At 45.0% G+C, this 13,823-nt stretch overlaps 1 protein-coding gene across 4 annotated transcripts in view; it reads left to right on the plus strand.

Annotated features, from left to right (window-relative positions):
• LOC143426611 (metabotropic glycine receptor) overlaps positions 1 to 13,823 on the plus strand; it is a 104,662-nt gene that overhangs the window by 44,355 nt on the left and 46,484 nt on the right. For all 4 annotated transcript variants that reach the window (XR_013102174.1, XM_076900188.1, XM_076900186.1 and 1 more), the window contains exons 6-8: positions 7,772 to 7,840; positions 9,276 to 9,385; positions 12,439 to 12,653. Coding sequence is in view for 3 of the 4 variants with exons in the window: in XM_076900188.1 (XP_076756303.1) it covers positions 7,772 to 7,840; positions 9,276 to 9,385; positions 12,439 to 12,653 (394 nt within the window). In the remaining variant the exon portion in view is untranslated. The remainder of the gene's footprint in view (positions 1 to 7,771; positions 7,841 to 9,275; positions 9,386 to 12,438; positions 12,654 to 13,823) is intronic.

The raw sequence follows: 13,823 nt of genomic DNA on the forward strand, positions 1-13,823 counted from the left end.
GAAACCCGAACCAGTGTCAGCCGTGTCAGAGTCTAGTGGATACCCTTCGATTCGCACGTAGGAGGTAAATTACACCGGCAGACGAGGTACCACGTCAGAAGCGCTTCCGTAGATCAGCTGCTTCGCGTTCGGTTAATTAATGTCGGTTGCTTTCCGATAGGGCAGCCAGTCACGGACCCTGTCACGGGGAAATAAAACACCCTGGAGGTCGGACAGGTGTTGAGGCGAAAGTTTTCCCAACTGACTCGGCGCTCGCTCGCTCGAAGCGCCATGCAGCCCTTTATTCCGCTGGGAACTTCTCTAACTCGAGTAACGCCTTAATTTATAGCCGGACTTTATCGTGAAAAAGTTAAATAAATTCGTTCGCGCGAGGAATTACGACGTGAAAAGTTTGGGGAATTTGGAGGAATTCGACGTCGAAGCGGTGTTAAGTGGCGTACGAGTGGCTGACTAATGCCAGGATATACTACCTTCGTACAAATGGGGAGCAAGTGGAACCGTTAACGGGAATCGTCCGACTAGAATTGAATTATTATGGGCGCAATATGCGTCTGGATACAGTTTTTGAACGTTGGGTACGGCTGCAGAATTATAGAGTTAACTACTTACAATTAACGCCAGACAGTAGTATTAGTCAACGCTTGATTAGTAGTAGTAAATTCTCCCCTCCAGCAACAGGTAGGAAAGATCGATATATACCGAGTCAACAATTTGATTAACAGCTGCAAAGATCCAATGGACGAGCTTCAACGAATCGTTTAAACAATCGCGTGTCTGTGAGTATTCAATATTAAAACGGAGAAAAAATGTTCGAAAAGGAAACCCAACTTTAAGATCGGAGAAAATGAATTCGTAGGATTTCTCGTATGAATTGTGTCGCGCGATTTTACAGCTCGCGTTCGCGACACCAGGCGAACGTTTCGCCCTGGTATGCTCTCTGGAAGCAATCTCGCCACGAGGAACCGTGGAGAATTAAACCAACCAGGCGTGCGCGAAAGTGTATCCGTTTGCCGGAAAATTAAGAGAAGTGTCCTTTGGCGCGATACGAAGAAGACAGAGGAAATCATTAGCCAGAGAAGAGCCCTTGCTCTGGCGTCGAGCGGCTTAACTGTGCAACTGTTCTTCCACGACTTTGCCTTCCGAATTCCAAGCCAGACAACCCTCGCCACCCTATCCTCTTCACTCGCCTTGCCACTCTTCGAGGTATTCCTCTGTGGTTTCTTTTCACGTGGCCATCTCTGCTTGCAAGCGTCGAAAAGCGATGCACAGTTCCTTTAATTCGAAACGTACCAATGCGAGAACTAAAATAATGTTATTAGTACGATTAATTAAAGTAAAAGGAGTTTTCGTTACGAGTTCTGTTTAGAAGTGAAGGCGAGGTATTGAAACCAGTGAGAGGACAATTTCTCACGGCGATTTTACGATATTACTACGGTCATTAGTGGAACAACAAGAACTGGTGGCTCGATAAGAAAAGGGAAAAACGCGGTGAAATATGCGCGACAGCGTCCATACCTTCTCCCTAGCCATCTTTTTTATTTCTCACCCTCTGGCTGTGACGTAGCAGTGTTTCGCCCAGCGGAACGAAACTCTGACGGGAAATCGAGAGATGAAAAGAGACCGACCGCGAGGCACGGCATCATTTTCCATCGCGTTAATTTGAAGTTTTACCACCTCTGTTCGAGATACCCGAAAAATCGCAAATATTTACTCCGAGCTTCGGCGAGCACCTCTTCCGGAGAATTAAAACGGGATTTCTAAACAGTTCAAATAATGCTTCATATTTCACTGAATATTTTTGGCGAAAAGAAAAAGTTATTCAAAAATCGAGGATAATAAAAATAATTGGTTAAAGAGTGGGAAGCGACGGGGGAAAGAAGAGAGCGAACCGTAGGGGTGGAACCGACTTAGCTCAAATTCGATTGTTAAACTTAACTTTGCCATTAGTTGGCCGGGGCAATGAGATTCTCTGACAAAACTGTAATAACTAAATTTTATCATTAGCGAATATTGCACGCTATTGTGACTTTCAAACGAGAACTTCGCCATTAAAGAAAGTTAGGCGGAATCAATCGCGACTACGATCAGATTACAACTTAATCCACGGAAGTTCAATTTCGCCGGAGATCTCGAGGGAAATACCGATCTAAAATCGACTTTATCCCTCGACAAAAAAAGAGTAAGAACAGCGTCGAACGAAAAATGGCTCGTAATTAATAAAATCGAATTAAACAAATTTCATAAAAATCGAACCAGATGTTTGCAATTAAGCATTATCCGTCGAAAGAAATGTACACACGCGTCGTGTACACTCATCCTGAGTTTATAAAAAGACTTCGCCTGAGGAACGGTGGGTTAATGGAAACAAAATCTATCTAGCCGGAAAGAAGCTGCGCGATTCAATCAGTATTACCGCGCAACCCTCCGCCCTTATTTCCCCGGAGGTTCGTTACAAAGGAAAACCACGATAAGGCCAGGCATATCCTCTCAACAATCGCAGCCATCCTGCGCTCCTTAATGAACGAAGCAATTTTTTACTGACTGAGGATCATCGATAGGGTCGCTGCACCCCCTGATAACGATTTATCATTGTCTGGTTTCTCGTCCATTCGTACGTATTCTCTGGTTAGGGAATGTTCGATGAATTCGTTACATTTATTGAAGAACAACTGCGACATCCTGTTTGCCCCAACGATTGGGCTGGGTTATGGTAAAGATTCAGTAGTATCGATCCGACTTTGATCAGACGTCGACACGCTGAGTTACAAATCAGCGTAAACTTGCTTAAGATCTGTTCGCGTGATCAGATTAATTCTAAAAATCGCTTCTCTACGTTAGAAAAAGGTTGATTGTTCAATTAGATTAAAATTCCTGTACCATTTTATTTTTTTTAGTGAAATTACATTGAAGAAATTGTTCAAGATTAGATTTTAATAATTCAAGTAATGTTAACAAAAAATTTCACCTACTCCTGTAACTTCTTTGGAACTAGGTCAACCCTTTCCCCTATTAAAAATAGAAGTTCGTTTCACTCCATTGAGCAGCATAATTAACGAGACCCGCGCGCGATAATGCGTTGTTACGTGCAATACAATGATCGTACTCGTTCAGTTTCACTGGTTATGTAAAAGAAACTCGACTGAGATCGAGTTAACAAACCTGTTTCCCGATGAGATTCACTTCTCCTCTCCCTCGACCAATATCCAATGTAAAATGATTAGAGGAAAAGTGAAACCTTCGACGCACGTGACGTACGCTGAGACGGACCCTGATCCTGGAAAAAGGAAAGTTCGTCGACAGCTATTGGCGAATCGATTCGCCTGTTGTTAATGTCACAGGAAGCTTCCGTTATCCAGAGTCGACAGTCGTCGTTCGACTGGAAGAATTTCGCTCGGCATTCTCGTTGCCCTCTCGAGGATTCAGCCACGTTTTTTATTCAGGGGTGTATCTTGCTCCGCACCCTCGACTTCCTCGGAATTATTCAAACATGGTTACGACTCGGATCGATGTACAGCCAGGATTGTAACGAAACTCGAACGATATCGAGGCGAGAGCGAGGTGAGCGAAATTAGAGTGTGACATTCGCGTAAACGGGGCATCCAACGAGAAAACTTCGCGTGTTTTTCGTTCGCTCGTCAACAACCGGATCGATCTGTTGCGACGTGAATTTGTTCGCGCGCGTTGCGAATTCCTGAGCAGGCGAAATTCTCGACCGGGAACGGGTCAGCGGGTACGTACGTCGACGAAATAGCCCTGCAACGTTCCCACGAAGTGCATAATGCACCTCTCGCCGAAACACCGGCCGTTTGTATGCACTTTTGCGGCGATGCGCTTGGCCACACCCACGTAACACCAACGGCATCCCTGCCAGGGGGAAACGCGCTGTTATTTCGCCGATGTTATTTCTCACGTCCACTTTTCTCCTTTAAAACGCTCTCCGACGCGGTTCCACGCGAGAGAGGGATGACGTTAAAGGGATGAAAGATGGCTTCGAGGCGAGCCGGCTCGTCAGTCAAAAGGGGGATTAGTCTTCTTTGTTCGTGCCCGTTACTCTTCCGCTTCGCCATCGATTAATAAACGCGAAACGTTCGATTCTTTATCTCTCGACTGCCCCTCGACTCTTTCATCTTTTTTAATTGACGTCGAACGTCTCGTTACTCCCTCGCCTCTCGCGTCTTAATATCATCTTCGTCTTCCTTCTATCGGTAGTTTCTACTTCTTTAAATAACAGAGAATTATACTTTCCATTGAGATAATTTCTTAGAAATATCATAACGAAGTTTGGATTGTATATCTAAGCAATAATCCATCGACGAGAAGTGACAGTCCTCAGAAAAGTAAAAGTTATCGGTACGTCTCGAATATTGGCCGGCTGTTCCACTCGGAGCGTCTGACTGCTGACAGGTCCGCACTACTGTAACTGACGTGACTCCCCATTAAGAGTCGAGGGGGTTTTTCCCTCGAGCAGGAAGCTGATTTCAGTTTAGCCGAGCGTAATCGATGTTGTCAAATGAAATGTCGCGTTCTCGATACGAGGAATTAGCCCCAGTGGTCGGTGGGAACAGGACGTGGACAGGAAAAAACGCGTCGATACCATCGATGGAAAAATGTAATGGCGATTTTGGTACCGCGCAAAAACGTGCGGCAGGCGTTCTTTGAATAAATCCTTGACGCATTGCAAATATTTCCACCAATCCCTCTACCCCCCTCGACAAATATTTAAACGGACCAGTGCATATTGTACGAATTCCACGAATCACAGCGAATTATTCAATATGTACTCACGCCTCTCGTGTCTATAGCGATACGCACGATCCATTAGTCAGTCGGAAAAAGTGTTTCCGCTGCAGCTCCACCCATAATGGATCACTGAATAATAAAATTCATCGAGCGGGTATTAACGCGTCCCGAATTTACATTTAACCGTTCTCGAAATGGAATTTATATCTCCGTGTACAATTAACAGGAAGTCGATTCGTACTTTTACGTATACCACGGAGCTGGCGCGCGCGAGTTACGAGGAGCGGCACGTTCCTTCGGAAGTCATCAGGTACTGTTTCGCGCGCGTAAGCTCGCTACGTGGAGGATAATTGGGCGAGGCAGCCCGTAAAAAGCAGAACGCGAAAAATTAACCAACTGGTCGGGACAGAACCAGAAAAGGTATAAAATGATTTAGAGTTATCCACAGGGTGAGTCACGGCGGCGAAGGAAATTTATAGCTCCGCCAGGACCGAGGCAAAAATGTATATTTATGTACAATTGCGTCCGTGGCTCGGTTCTCGTTTTTTTCCTCTTTCTTTTTCCAAGTTATGTTTATCCCATTTTCGCGAGGCAGCAAATCCTATTAAAACGTGGAGATAACTTTCCAGAGTTTCGGCTAATTTGAACGCGATCGCGCTGAAATTGACGAACAATGCGATTATACGCTTTTTATGTATCGATCACCGTATATTCGATTCGATCGACCCCAAAACGCGTGGTATTCGCCTTGCTGTTATTCATTGGTCAGATTTCGGTTAAAACTTGTCTTAACTGTTATTTATCCCACGATCGCTCGAGAGTTATTCTGATTGTTACCCGGCAGCCTCCATTTCCCGCGAGTGGCTCGTTTAAATGCATTAGTTTCGCTTTCGCGTGATATTTCTCATGGTTTTTTCGCGTAACGCGTTCCAAGAGGGCTCCTTTCCCTTCACCCGTCCGCGGGACGAGTGCTTTCTTTCTTTTTGAAGTGTTCCTTCGAGTGGCTTTTTCGAAGGCCACCTCCTTCTTCTTACTCGAGGGTCCTCCGTGCTTGACGACGGCACCCGAAAATATTTCGCTATTTCTCGCGGATCTAGAATTTAATTAAAGTATTCCCATTCACCCTCAATTATACTCCAACTGATTAAATACATTTCCGCCCGGGCACCATCCTATTTAAGCGCTATTTTCTCGTTATATCTCATTTAAATACGTTTTCCGGCTCGTTCCCACGTTTCCAGGCTTTATTTTAATGCGTCCTCACCGTCGCGCGATTCGCCACCGGTGTATCTCTCAGCCCCTACTTCCCCATTGCCGTATCCAGCGCCAAAAATTCGATAACTCTCCTCTTCGAACACGGTTCTCCCTCTCTGGTGCCATCAAATTTTCCATAAATATTAAACGATCCCGTTGATAGGGAGCGTAAAAATTCCTCGTAGAATATACTGTCGACTGGTCTCGGATACGCGAGTATTAAGATTGCAAAAGAGGACACTTCATTCTAATCGATGACAATCGTTCAATGTAGAATTGTAAACGGAGAAACAATCTGCTCGTGATTCAGTGAAATGTTCGAAATGAAAAAATAGCGCGACAACGCTGAGGCGAAACTCCAAGATTCATGGCACGACGGTGGCAGTGACACAGCCAAGGGTAACACCGCGACGCGCGTGTCCAACAGGAAGCAACGTAACGCGATGTTAATACGAGGGACACACGGTGACGTTCGGGTAAAGTGGTCGCGGGTTTTACGCGTTTTACTCCGGCCAGCGTCCCCTCGGGTCATTTTTATTTCACGCGGCCGACCGGCTGCACGTAAACGCGCTCCACCCTGGGGAGCGAGCAGAAATGTACCCCAAACGAGGAGCCCGCGAACGCCAGCCGTCCTATTGCGAATTCACCCTCGTATTTTAATCTCGAACGAGAATTTTCTGCTCGCTATCGTGTACACAATCCTGACGAATTACGTGAAAAACTGCCCTAATTTATAGCAGCCCTCGTCACTGAAATGGCCGAGGTATCTTCATTTCTCAGGGCCTCTTGAAGTATTTGGAACGCCGCGCGTTTCACAATGTCTTGGACAGAGTTGAGCTTCATCCACGTGCAAGATTAGGTCAGTTCTCGTCTCGCATGTTGTTTTAAACGAAATGTTAATTAAGATAATCGAACCAAACGACGATACAAATTTCGATTGTTTTTCTTCTCAAGTTCCCTGGTGCTGATCGAAGTAAGAATTTTAATATCGCGCGAAGGTAGCCGATCTCGATGGAGCTCCAACCGATAATACTTATTTACTTGTGATATTCGACTTGGCAGAAGTTGGCGAATGGCTCGAGGAAATGGGAAGGGTAGAAGAATTCCAACCCGCAGACGATATTAACTTGGAGACGAGGGCCGCTTATCGACTGGCGGTTCGCGGGGGTTTACAGCTACAAAATCTTCTTCGGATTAAGAACGAAAACCGTCCGCGGGACCAGTCGAAGTGGGTTCGAGAAAACGTACCCATTGTGTCTGGGAAGTTCGTGCTGACTCTATCTACAGCTCGTCGAATGCAATTCCCGAAGTTCCGATTTCCTGTTTAACGAACCAGCCTGAGTTTCGATAATGCGCCTGTTTCTTGCTTAAACTGTGTCACGGACTGAGCGAGAGGAGCCAGGAGGGACGTGGAAACCTCCGGGACAATTAAAAATCCGTCGGCACTCTCTTCTTTTCAGTCCTCTATCTCTTGTTTTGTACGTGGACCGGTTCTCCATCGATGATTTTCTAGCTCGACCAGTATACTGGTCCATCTGACCATCGAGCTACGTCTCTCTTTCGAAGTAATATGAAAAGTACCGTCGCACGATATGGATCGTTTTTCTTGAGAGAAATGTATTTAGAGGTTTTTTATTCTCGCCTAACTTACACTCGATTTTAAAATTGCATATTTTATTTGGTATCCCGAATTTTTCGTTTCATTTTTATTTGGAAATTATTAGAGAAATACTTTGATGATCTGGATTAATGTTCTGCTGTCTTTTCTTGGTTCCAGGTGGTAAGAGCTGCCAGCCCAGTTCTACTGCGAGTCATCGTTCTCGGTGCGTTTTTCATATACTGCACGGTAAGTAGCGTATCCTCCACTGAAACTTTATTTTACGTGCTTTTTGTAACTTCCTCGCACCTTTCATGTAGATTTACCCAGCTATACAAATCGTTCGAAGATACTGGCAAAAATCTGCCCTAGAAAAAAGCGTACTTTCGTTGGCGGTCTTTTCAGGAAGCAAAGATTGGTTCGTTCACTGAATATGACGGTTATTGAATCTCTTTACTATCGCTGGAGCTCGTGTCGCTCGAGAGTAATTTAAATAAACGCCTCGTCGTTTCGACAACAGGAATTTCCGCCCCATTAGGGAAACAATTGATAAGTTCGTTCAGAGCCCCTTTATCCGGCGATCGAATACACTCGACTGACTGTGAAACGGACTATCGACACGAGATCGGTAATACTACGGCTGAACGAACCTAACCGAATCGGAGGTGGTAAGCCAACGCGGCACGCGAGTTCTTCTCTATGAAAATTATTCTCTGAATATTGCCAATTACCCTCACGCGATCCATTACCGTAGAGGGTACGAATTATCATCCGCACGGAAAGAATGCAACCACTCGAGGAATAAATGAGCTTCAACTTGTTACGTTTCTTTGAAACAAAGAGCCGAGCCGTTAATTCGTTAGTCGCGCAGCCAGGAAGGCAATTATGCTGAACTTTTCGATGCTTTTACCTCTTCCTTGAAACGAAACACGTCGCTTCGGATATTTCGTGCTTTTTTATTAATCCAGAGACATTTATCGAGGTGGTTCATCGAGGGATATTTAAATTTGGTTCGAGGTTTTCTAGAGATTTTAGAGCGTCGCAAATTTTCTAGGGTTATCTGGGTGGATCGTTTGGTAATATCGTAGGTCATGCTAGGGAAACATTCAATAGCGTACCTTTTAAAGCACTCTGCGCGGTGTATAGGAAATATATACGACGAAATAAATAGTTCCTCGATGGCAATGCTGGCCCGTTTTGTTGCCAAAATATTTGTGTTTAGAAAACGAGAGCAAAAAAAATACATGTAGCTGGTTTGAAAAAAATACGTTCGACTTCGCCAAGTATTACGGATGCATCGATATTTTGTGCGAGAAAATAAAATGACCAGAACGTTGCACGCGCTGGGTACGCGTTTAGTTTCCGATCGATAGCTCGGCTCCAATGATACCTCATTCCGTTTTCAGTTATCCGTTTTCGATTAGAAAAAATACAAATAGATATCTTATCTCAGCGAACGATGCGAAAGGGTCATCGCGTATTCGTTTCCATTAAATTTCGTCAATTAGCTGAATGAACATCGAAGTCTCTCCCTGTCTCTCCCTCGCGTCGTATTTTCCTCTTTCAATGGAAGCCAGGAAAATTCCCAGGAGATCGATGCACTTTATGATCCTGATATTCGAGTCAAATAGCGATGAATTACGGAGGACCAAAACGAAAGTAATGAACTATTTTCTTATTCCAGACGATCGTAATGTACCCCCGTCCAAACGTCATAACCTGTACGATACGAGTCTGGCTACGTGAAATTGGATTTTCCCTCACCTATGGCGCTCTGATGCTGAAAACTTGGCGGTGAGTAAAAGTGACTTTTCTCCGAATGCTGTTTAACTCCCTGCTCAAACCTAGATGCGAAGAAGTTTGCTCAGCTGATGACAATCTCGCCGAAGAGAGAGTTGGAAAATGATATCAGGCGTTATCGTGTGGAACAGTTCATCGTGATTTCGTATGCTTTCCCACGATCAAAGGGACTGGTTTGAATCAGCATAATTTTCCATGATTGAAAATGCTCTTCCACGACTCATCGTGAATCATCAGAAATTTTTCGTTACGCCCGTTGACTTATCGCCACTTCATAGAACGTCAAACTTGAAAATTCCCTCTGGCAACGAAAAACGCCGTTCATATTTCACGGCGTACCCTGGAAGAATCGAAAGGAGCGTTTCGCGCGGCTCGAAAATGGCCACCATCGACGCCCACATCCCGCTTCTACTCACGTTCCTCCCCCGTGGACCTCTCGAGTTCGATGGAATTCCACTGATCAACTCGAACGGGTGGTTACGAGGGACGAAAGGCAAAAAAGGAGGTCAGGAGTTTGCTACGATCGCTGGTCAACCAGCGTGTAACGTATCTTCTTTCCTCGAGAGATCCCAGCCGCCACGGGATCGCTATTTTCGAACAGTTGCAGGATTTCCGCCGCTGTCGAGATTCCGGGACGAAGATTGCCACGACTTTTCATCCCCATTCTCTCTCGCGACCGCTATCAGCGGTCCTATTCTGTTGCGGCGAAGAAAAAGAAAGTTCGTCCCTCGAATCCGTAAGCCAGTTGGAGACAGAGACGCCTTTCGTTTCTGCGAATAAACCACGGCCAACCGAGCACGGTTCTCTTCGTTGTATTACCCGCCAACCACCAGAGTGATAGACTTCCCCTGCGTCGCGATGCATTGATTTATTTCACAGACAACGTAGCAAAGGAATAACTTCCTTGGATGGAGTGGTTCGTTTTTTGTTTCTTTTTCTCTTTTAGGTTTCGATACGAAATAGTTATTGGACAGCGAAGCAAAGTTTTCTGACGAGTCAGAAATTTTCGAAACATTTTAATGAGCTCTGGAACATTGTTTCGAGTCCGTGGAAAATCCTGGTGAGTCGTGAAAATTTCGATCAATGGAAAATCGAGTTATTGAAAAACTTTGCTGAGTTACGAGATAGCTATCCGAATCGCAGCAACAACGTGCCCTTTCACTCGATACACTCGAAACCCGAAGAAAATTTCGCGGCAGAACTCGGCAGGAATTAATTAAACCATCGGGTAGAAGTTTCGGATGGAAAGTTAAGGTATTCCGTGGTGGAGCAATTTATAATTTTAAATTAAATTCGAGCCGCTGGGTAAGATTTCGAAGGGTTCCAATCTTGATCCAACGAAGATGGCTGCCTATGGATCAGAGTAATCCAATTTTAATCGAACTCGGGACACGGCTGTAAACTTGCCGTTGGTTCTGTTAAATTGAAAAATTCCGAAGATTTCTGCAACTCCGTACACCTTTGTACTTGCGCTACCATCGGCGACGACGAGCAGCGAACTTTCCGAGATATTAATTTAACTCGCGGCACAGTTGGAACAGAATAATTCGAGGCTGTCAGCCTTAGTTCCAGAAGTCGACTCGGTTCTTCGAGACAAAGTTGGAAGCGATGAAGATTCCTTGAATCCTGTCGCGAGTATCATTTTCTTTCGTATCTTAATCAACGGTTCATCAATCTTCGTTCACCATTCTTCAGCTGGTGGACATTTTCAGTCACGACGCTTCCAAACTTTCTATCGATTAATTAAACCGATCGGATAACTTCCTGGTAACTAACGATACCATCTGTCTTCTGCATCTTCGCATTTCACTGGAAACGTAGGAAACATGCCCTGAATTAACTCCAGATCCGCATTAAAGGGGCCATTCTCTAATCCGTCCCCCGTGTGGATTCACTTTATCCATTTGGATGTCGTGAGAACTCCATAAGGTTCGTCTGGTCCTCGACTGGTGTCATAGACCGGGCGAACCTTCTTACCAAACTAATAACTCACTCGCGGAAGTTCTCGATCGTCCAGAGGATTGTTCCAAGTGGCCGTGACAACTAGGTCAAGCCAAGATACACGCGTAATTGCTGAGATCCCGTGGGTAAATGCACGGTTCCATGGCGGAACGGTGTGTATTGTCCTGGTAATAGGTGACTGCCCATTGGGAGAACAAACTGGGATCCCCGTATCGCTCGGTAGCTTCCATCCACGACACGCCTACGGAGAGTTGATGAATTCTGGATCAGCGTACAATGCACTTAATCTGCATCAAGTGGTTGGTGAATAGGCGGCACTCTGGCCTGGGGATCTTGAAACGGGACTCGATTAGATCGGTGACTGATATCGATAGGAGGGAATTCTGTCTCTCTCTCTCTCTCTCTCGAATAACTCGAGGAAACGGACGACGCTACCTTGTCGTCGAGATTTAAGAGCTAGAATCCTTTGGATGGAGCGGTTGTAGAGCGTAACCTCTCTAAAAACGGTACACATCTCGTCCCGAGTTTGCCTTCTCAGGTGTATTAGGATACGCCAGCGGACGTACCGTTAAACGGCCCCTAAGACGATTACCAAACCCGATCCACTTCCGTCGCTCGCTTTATAAGGGGAAATAATGGCCCTTTTCAATTCGTTCCTCGATCGCTGCACCTTTATGGCCACGAGTGTACTCCTCTAAGCGAAAGAGATTTCATTCCCGGAGAAGGCGAACCCTTTGAACGCGCTGCCAGGAAAATGGCCAACCACTCACCCTTGCTCCTCGAGATGGCAACATCGTATTTGCAGAACCGTTTAGAGGCAGTCGCTCGAACGTTCCGGCTCTCTCATATTTCTTGCTAACCAGCGATCGAGTGACTTCGAAAGTCCTCGCGTCACTTCTCATTCAAAGGGTGCCATCTCGATCTCTATCATTGATAATTAACAATAAACATTGAATTTGGTAACTGGAACACCTCGAGTACCCTCGAAATGTCCATAAAGTCGAAACCCAACCGAAATGGTAATTGTTGCTCGAATCGATGCTCCTCGAACCACCGAATTGACCGTCCGTTCGTTCTGGTTTCAGCATATCGGTGATATTCCGCGTGAAATCGGCGAAAGCGGTAAAAATAACGGATGGCAGCCTGCTGAAGCGGTTGGGCATCATCGTGATGATATTCAGCGTGTTCCTGAGCATCCGCACGCTGGTTGCACCGCCAGTGGTGATAGTGGCGCGGACCGCGGACGACCTGAAGGCTTACCTATGCCGGACCGACTGGTGGGACCACAGTTTCACTACACGTGAGTGCTTTGACTAGGTCCAATCACTCGATGCTCATTTCTTTTCACGTGCGATCGTCCGCGGATGAAACGCTAGTTACGCGGCTAGTGCTATCGGCTCGATCATATAAGCCTGCTGAATGGCTCAGATTAATTCGTCGTTCCACTGGTGAACTTTGGAACGGGGAGAATTGATCGTAAACCGAGCTGGTAATGTTTGGTATTTTAGATGAGACGCAGGAATAAACGGAGTAACGTTAAATTGGTCTAGTGTTTTTGGTAATTTTAATGGAAATTGGCTAATTTTTGGTCGAGGGACCATGTTTTTACTGATTACTGAATTTTATCTTCCTGTCACGTTACTCTCTGCACCAAGCTTGATGCAGGAATAAACGAGGAGAACGAATCAGTCTAGCGTTTTCGGTAATTTTAATGGAAATTGGCAATTTTTTGGTCGAGGGACCATGTTTTTACTGATTACTGAATTTTATCTTCCTGTTACGTTACTCTCTGCACCAAGCTTGAGTTATATTCAAACTTAATTGGTCGTACATAACGGATTTTATTGGAAGATAACGGTTTCTCAAAAGATCCTCCATAAATATGGAAATACTTTAGGAAATATCGGTCGGCGTCATTGGATAAGGTTATCGAATGGCTTACACCCAAAAACGCAGCCAGGATCCTAACCAATAGAAGCTTTCAGGATCCTTTGGCCTTCACCCAACGGGAAATGTTTCAAATGGGTATTTTTGATAGCTGGTTCGGTTTCTTTCAAAGTAACCGGCATCCCAACGATTCTCACCCTTTCGTGCTTCCCGTCTGTCGTTAAAATAATGATATGAATTAAATTGCGAGGTAATTATGAATTTAATTAAACTGGAAGTGGTTTCACGAGTGCCTCTCCTTCTATTTGAAGGGAAAATAAATTGTTCTGTAGGAGGGAGTAAATTGAAATCAACCGAGTAAATAAATATTGCAATTAACAAGAGACAATACTGCTGGGGTTTTCTGTGTCGATTAATTTTATTGTTTAGATATCGTTAAACTGGCAATTATAAGCACATTTACAGCATGAAAATTCGGATCGAAGAACGGTAATTATAAACAGAATGTCGTTTGACTGGTTTAATCAATGGCAAGGATTATTCGTATTATATTCCGTTTAATTTCTCGCGATCCGAATTCAAC

This window comes from Xylocopa sonorina, chromosome 9, assembly GCF_050948175.1.
Source record: "Xylocopa sonorina isolate GNS202 chromosome 9, iyXylSono1_principal, whole genome shotgun sequence".
Taxonomy (NCBI): domain Eukaryota; kingdom Metazoa; phylum Arthropoda; class Insecta; order Hymenoptera; family Apidae; genus Xylocopa; species Xylocopa sonorina.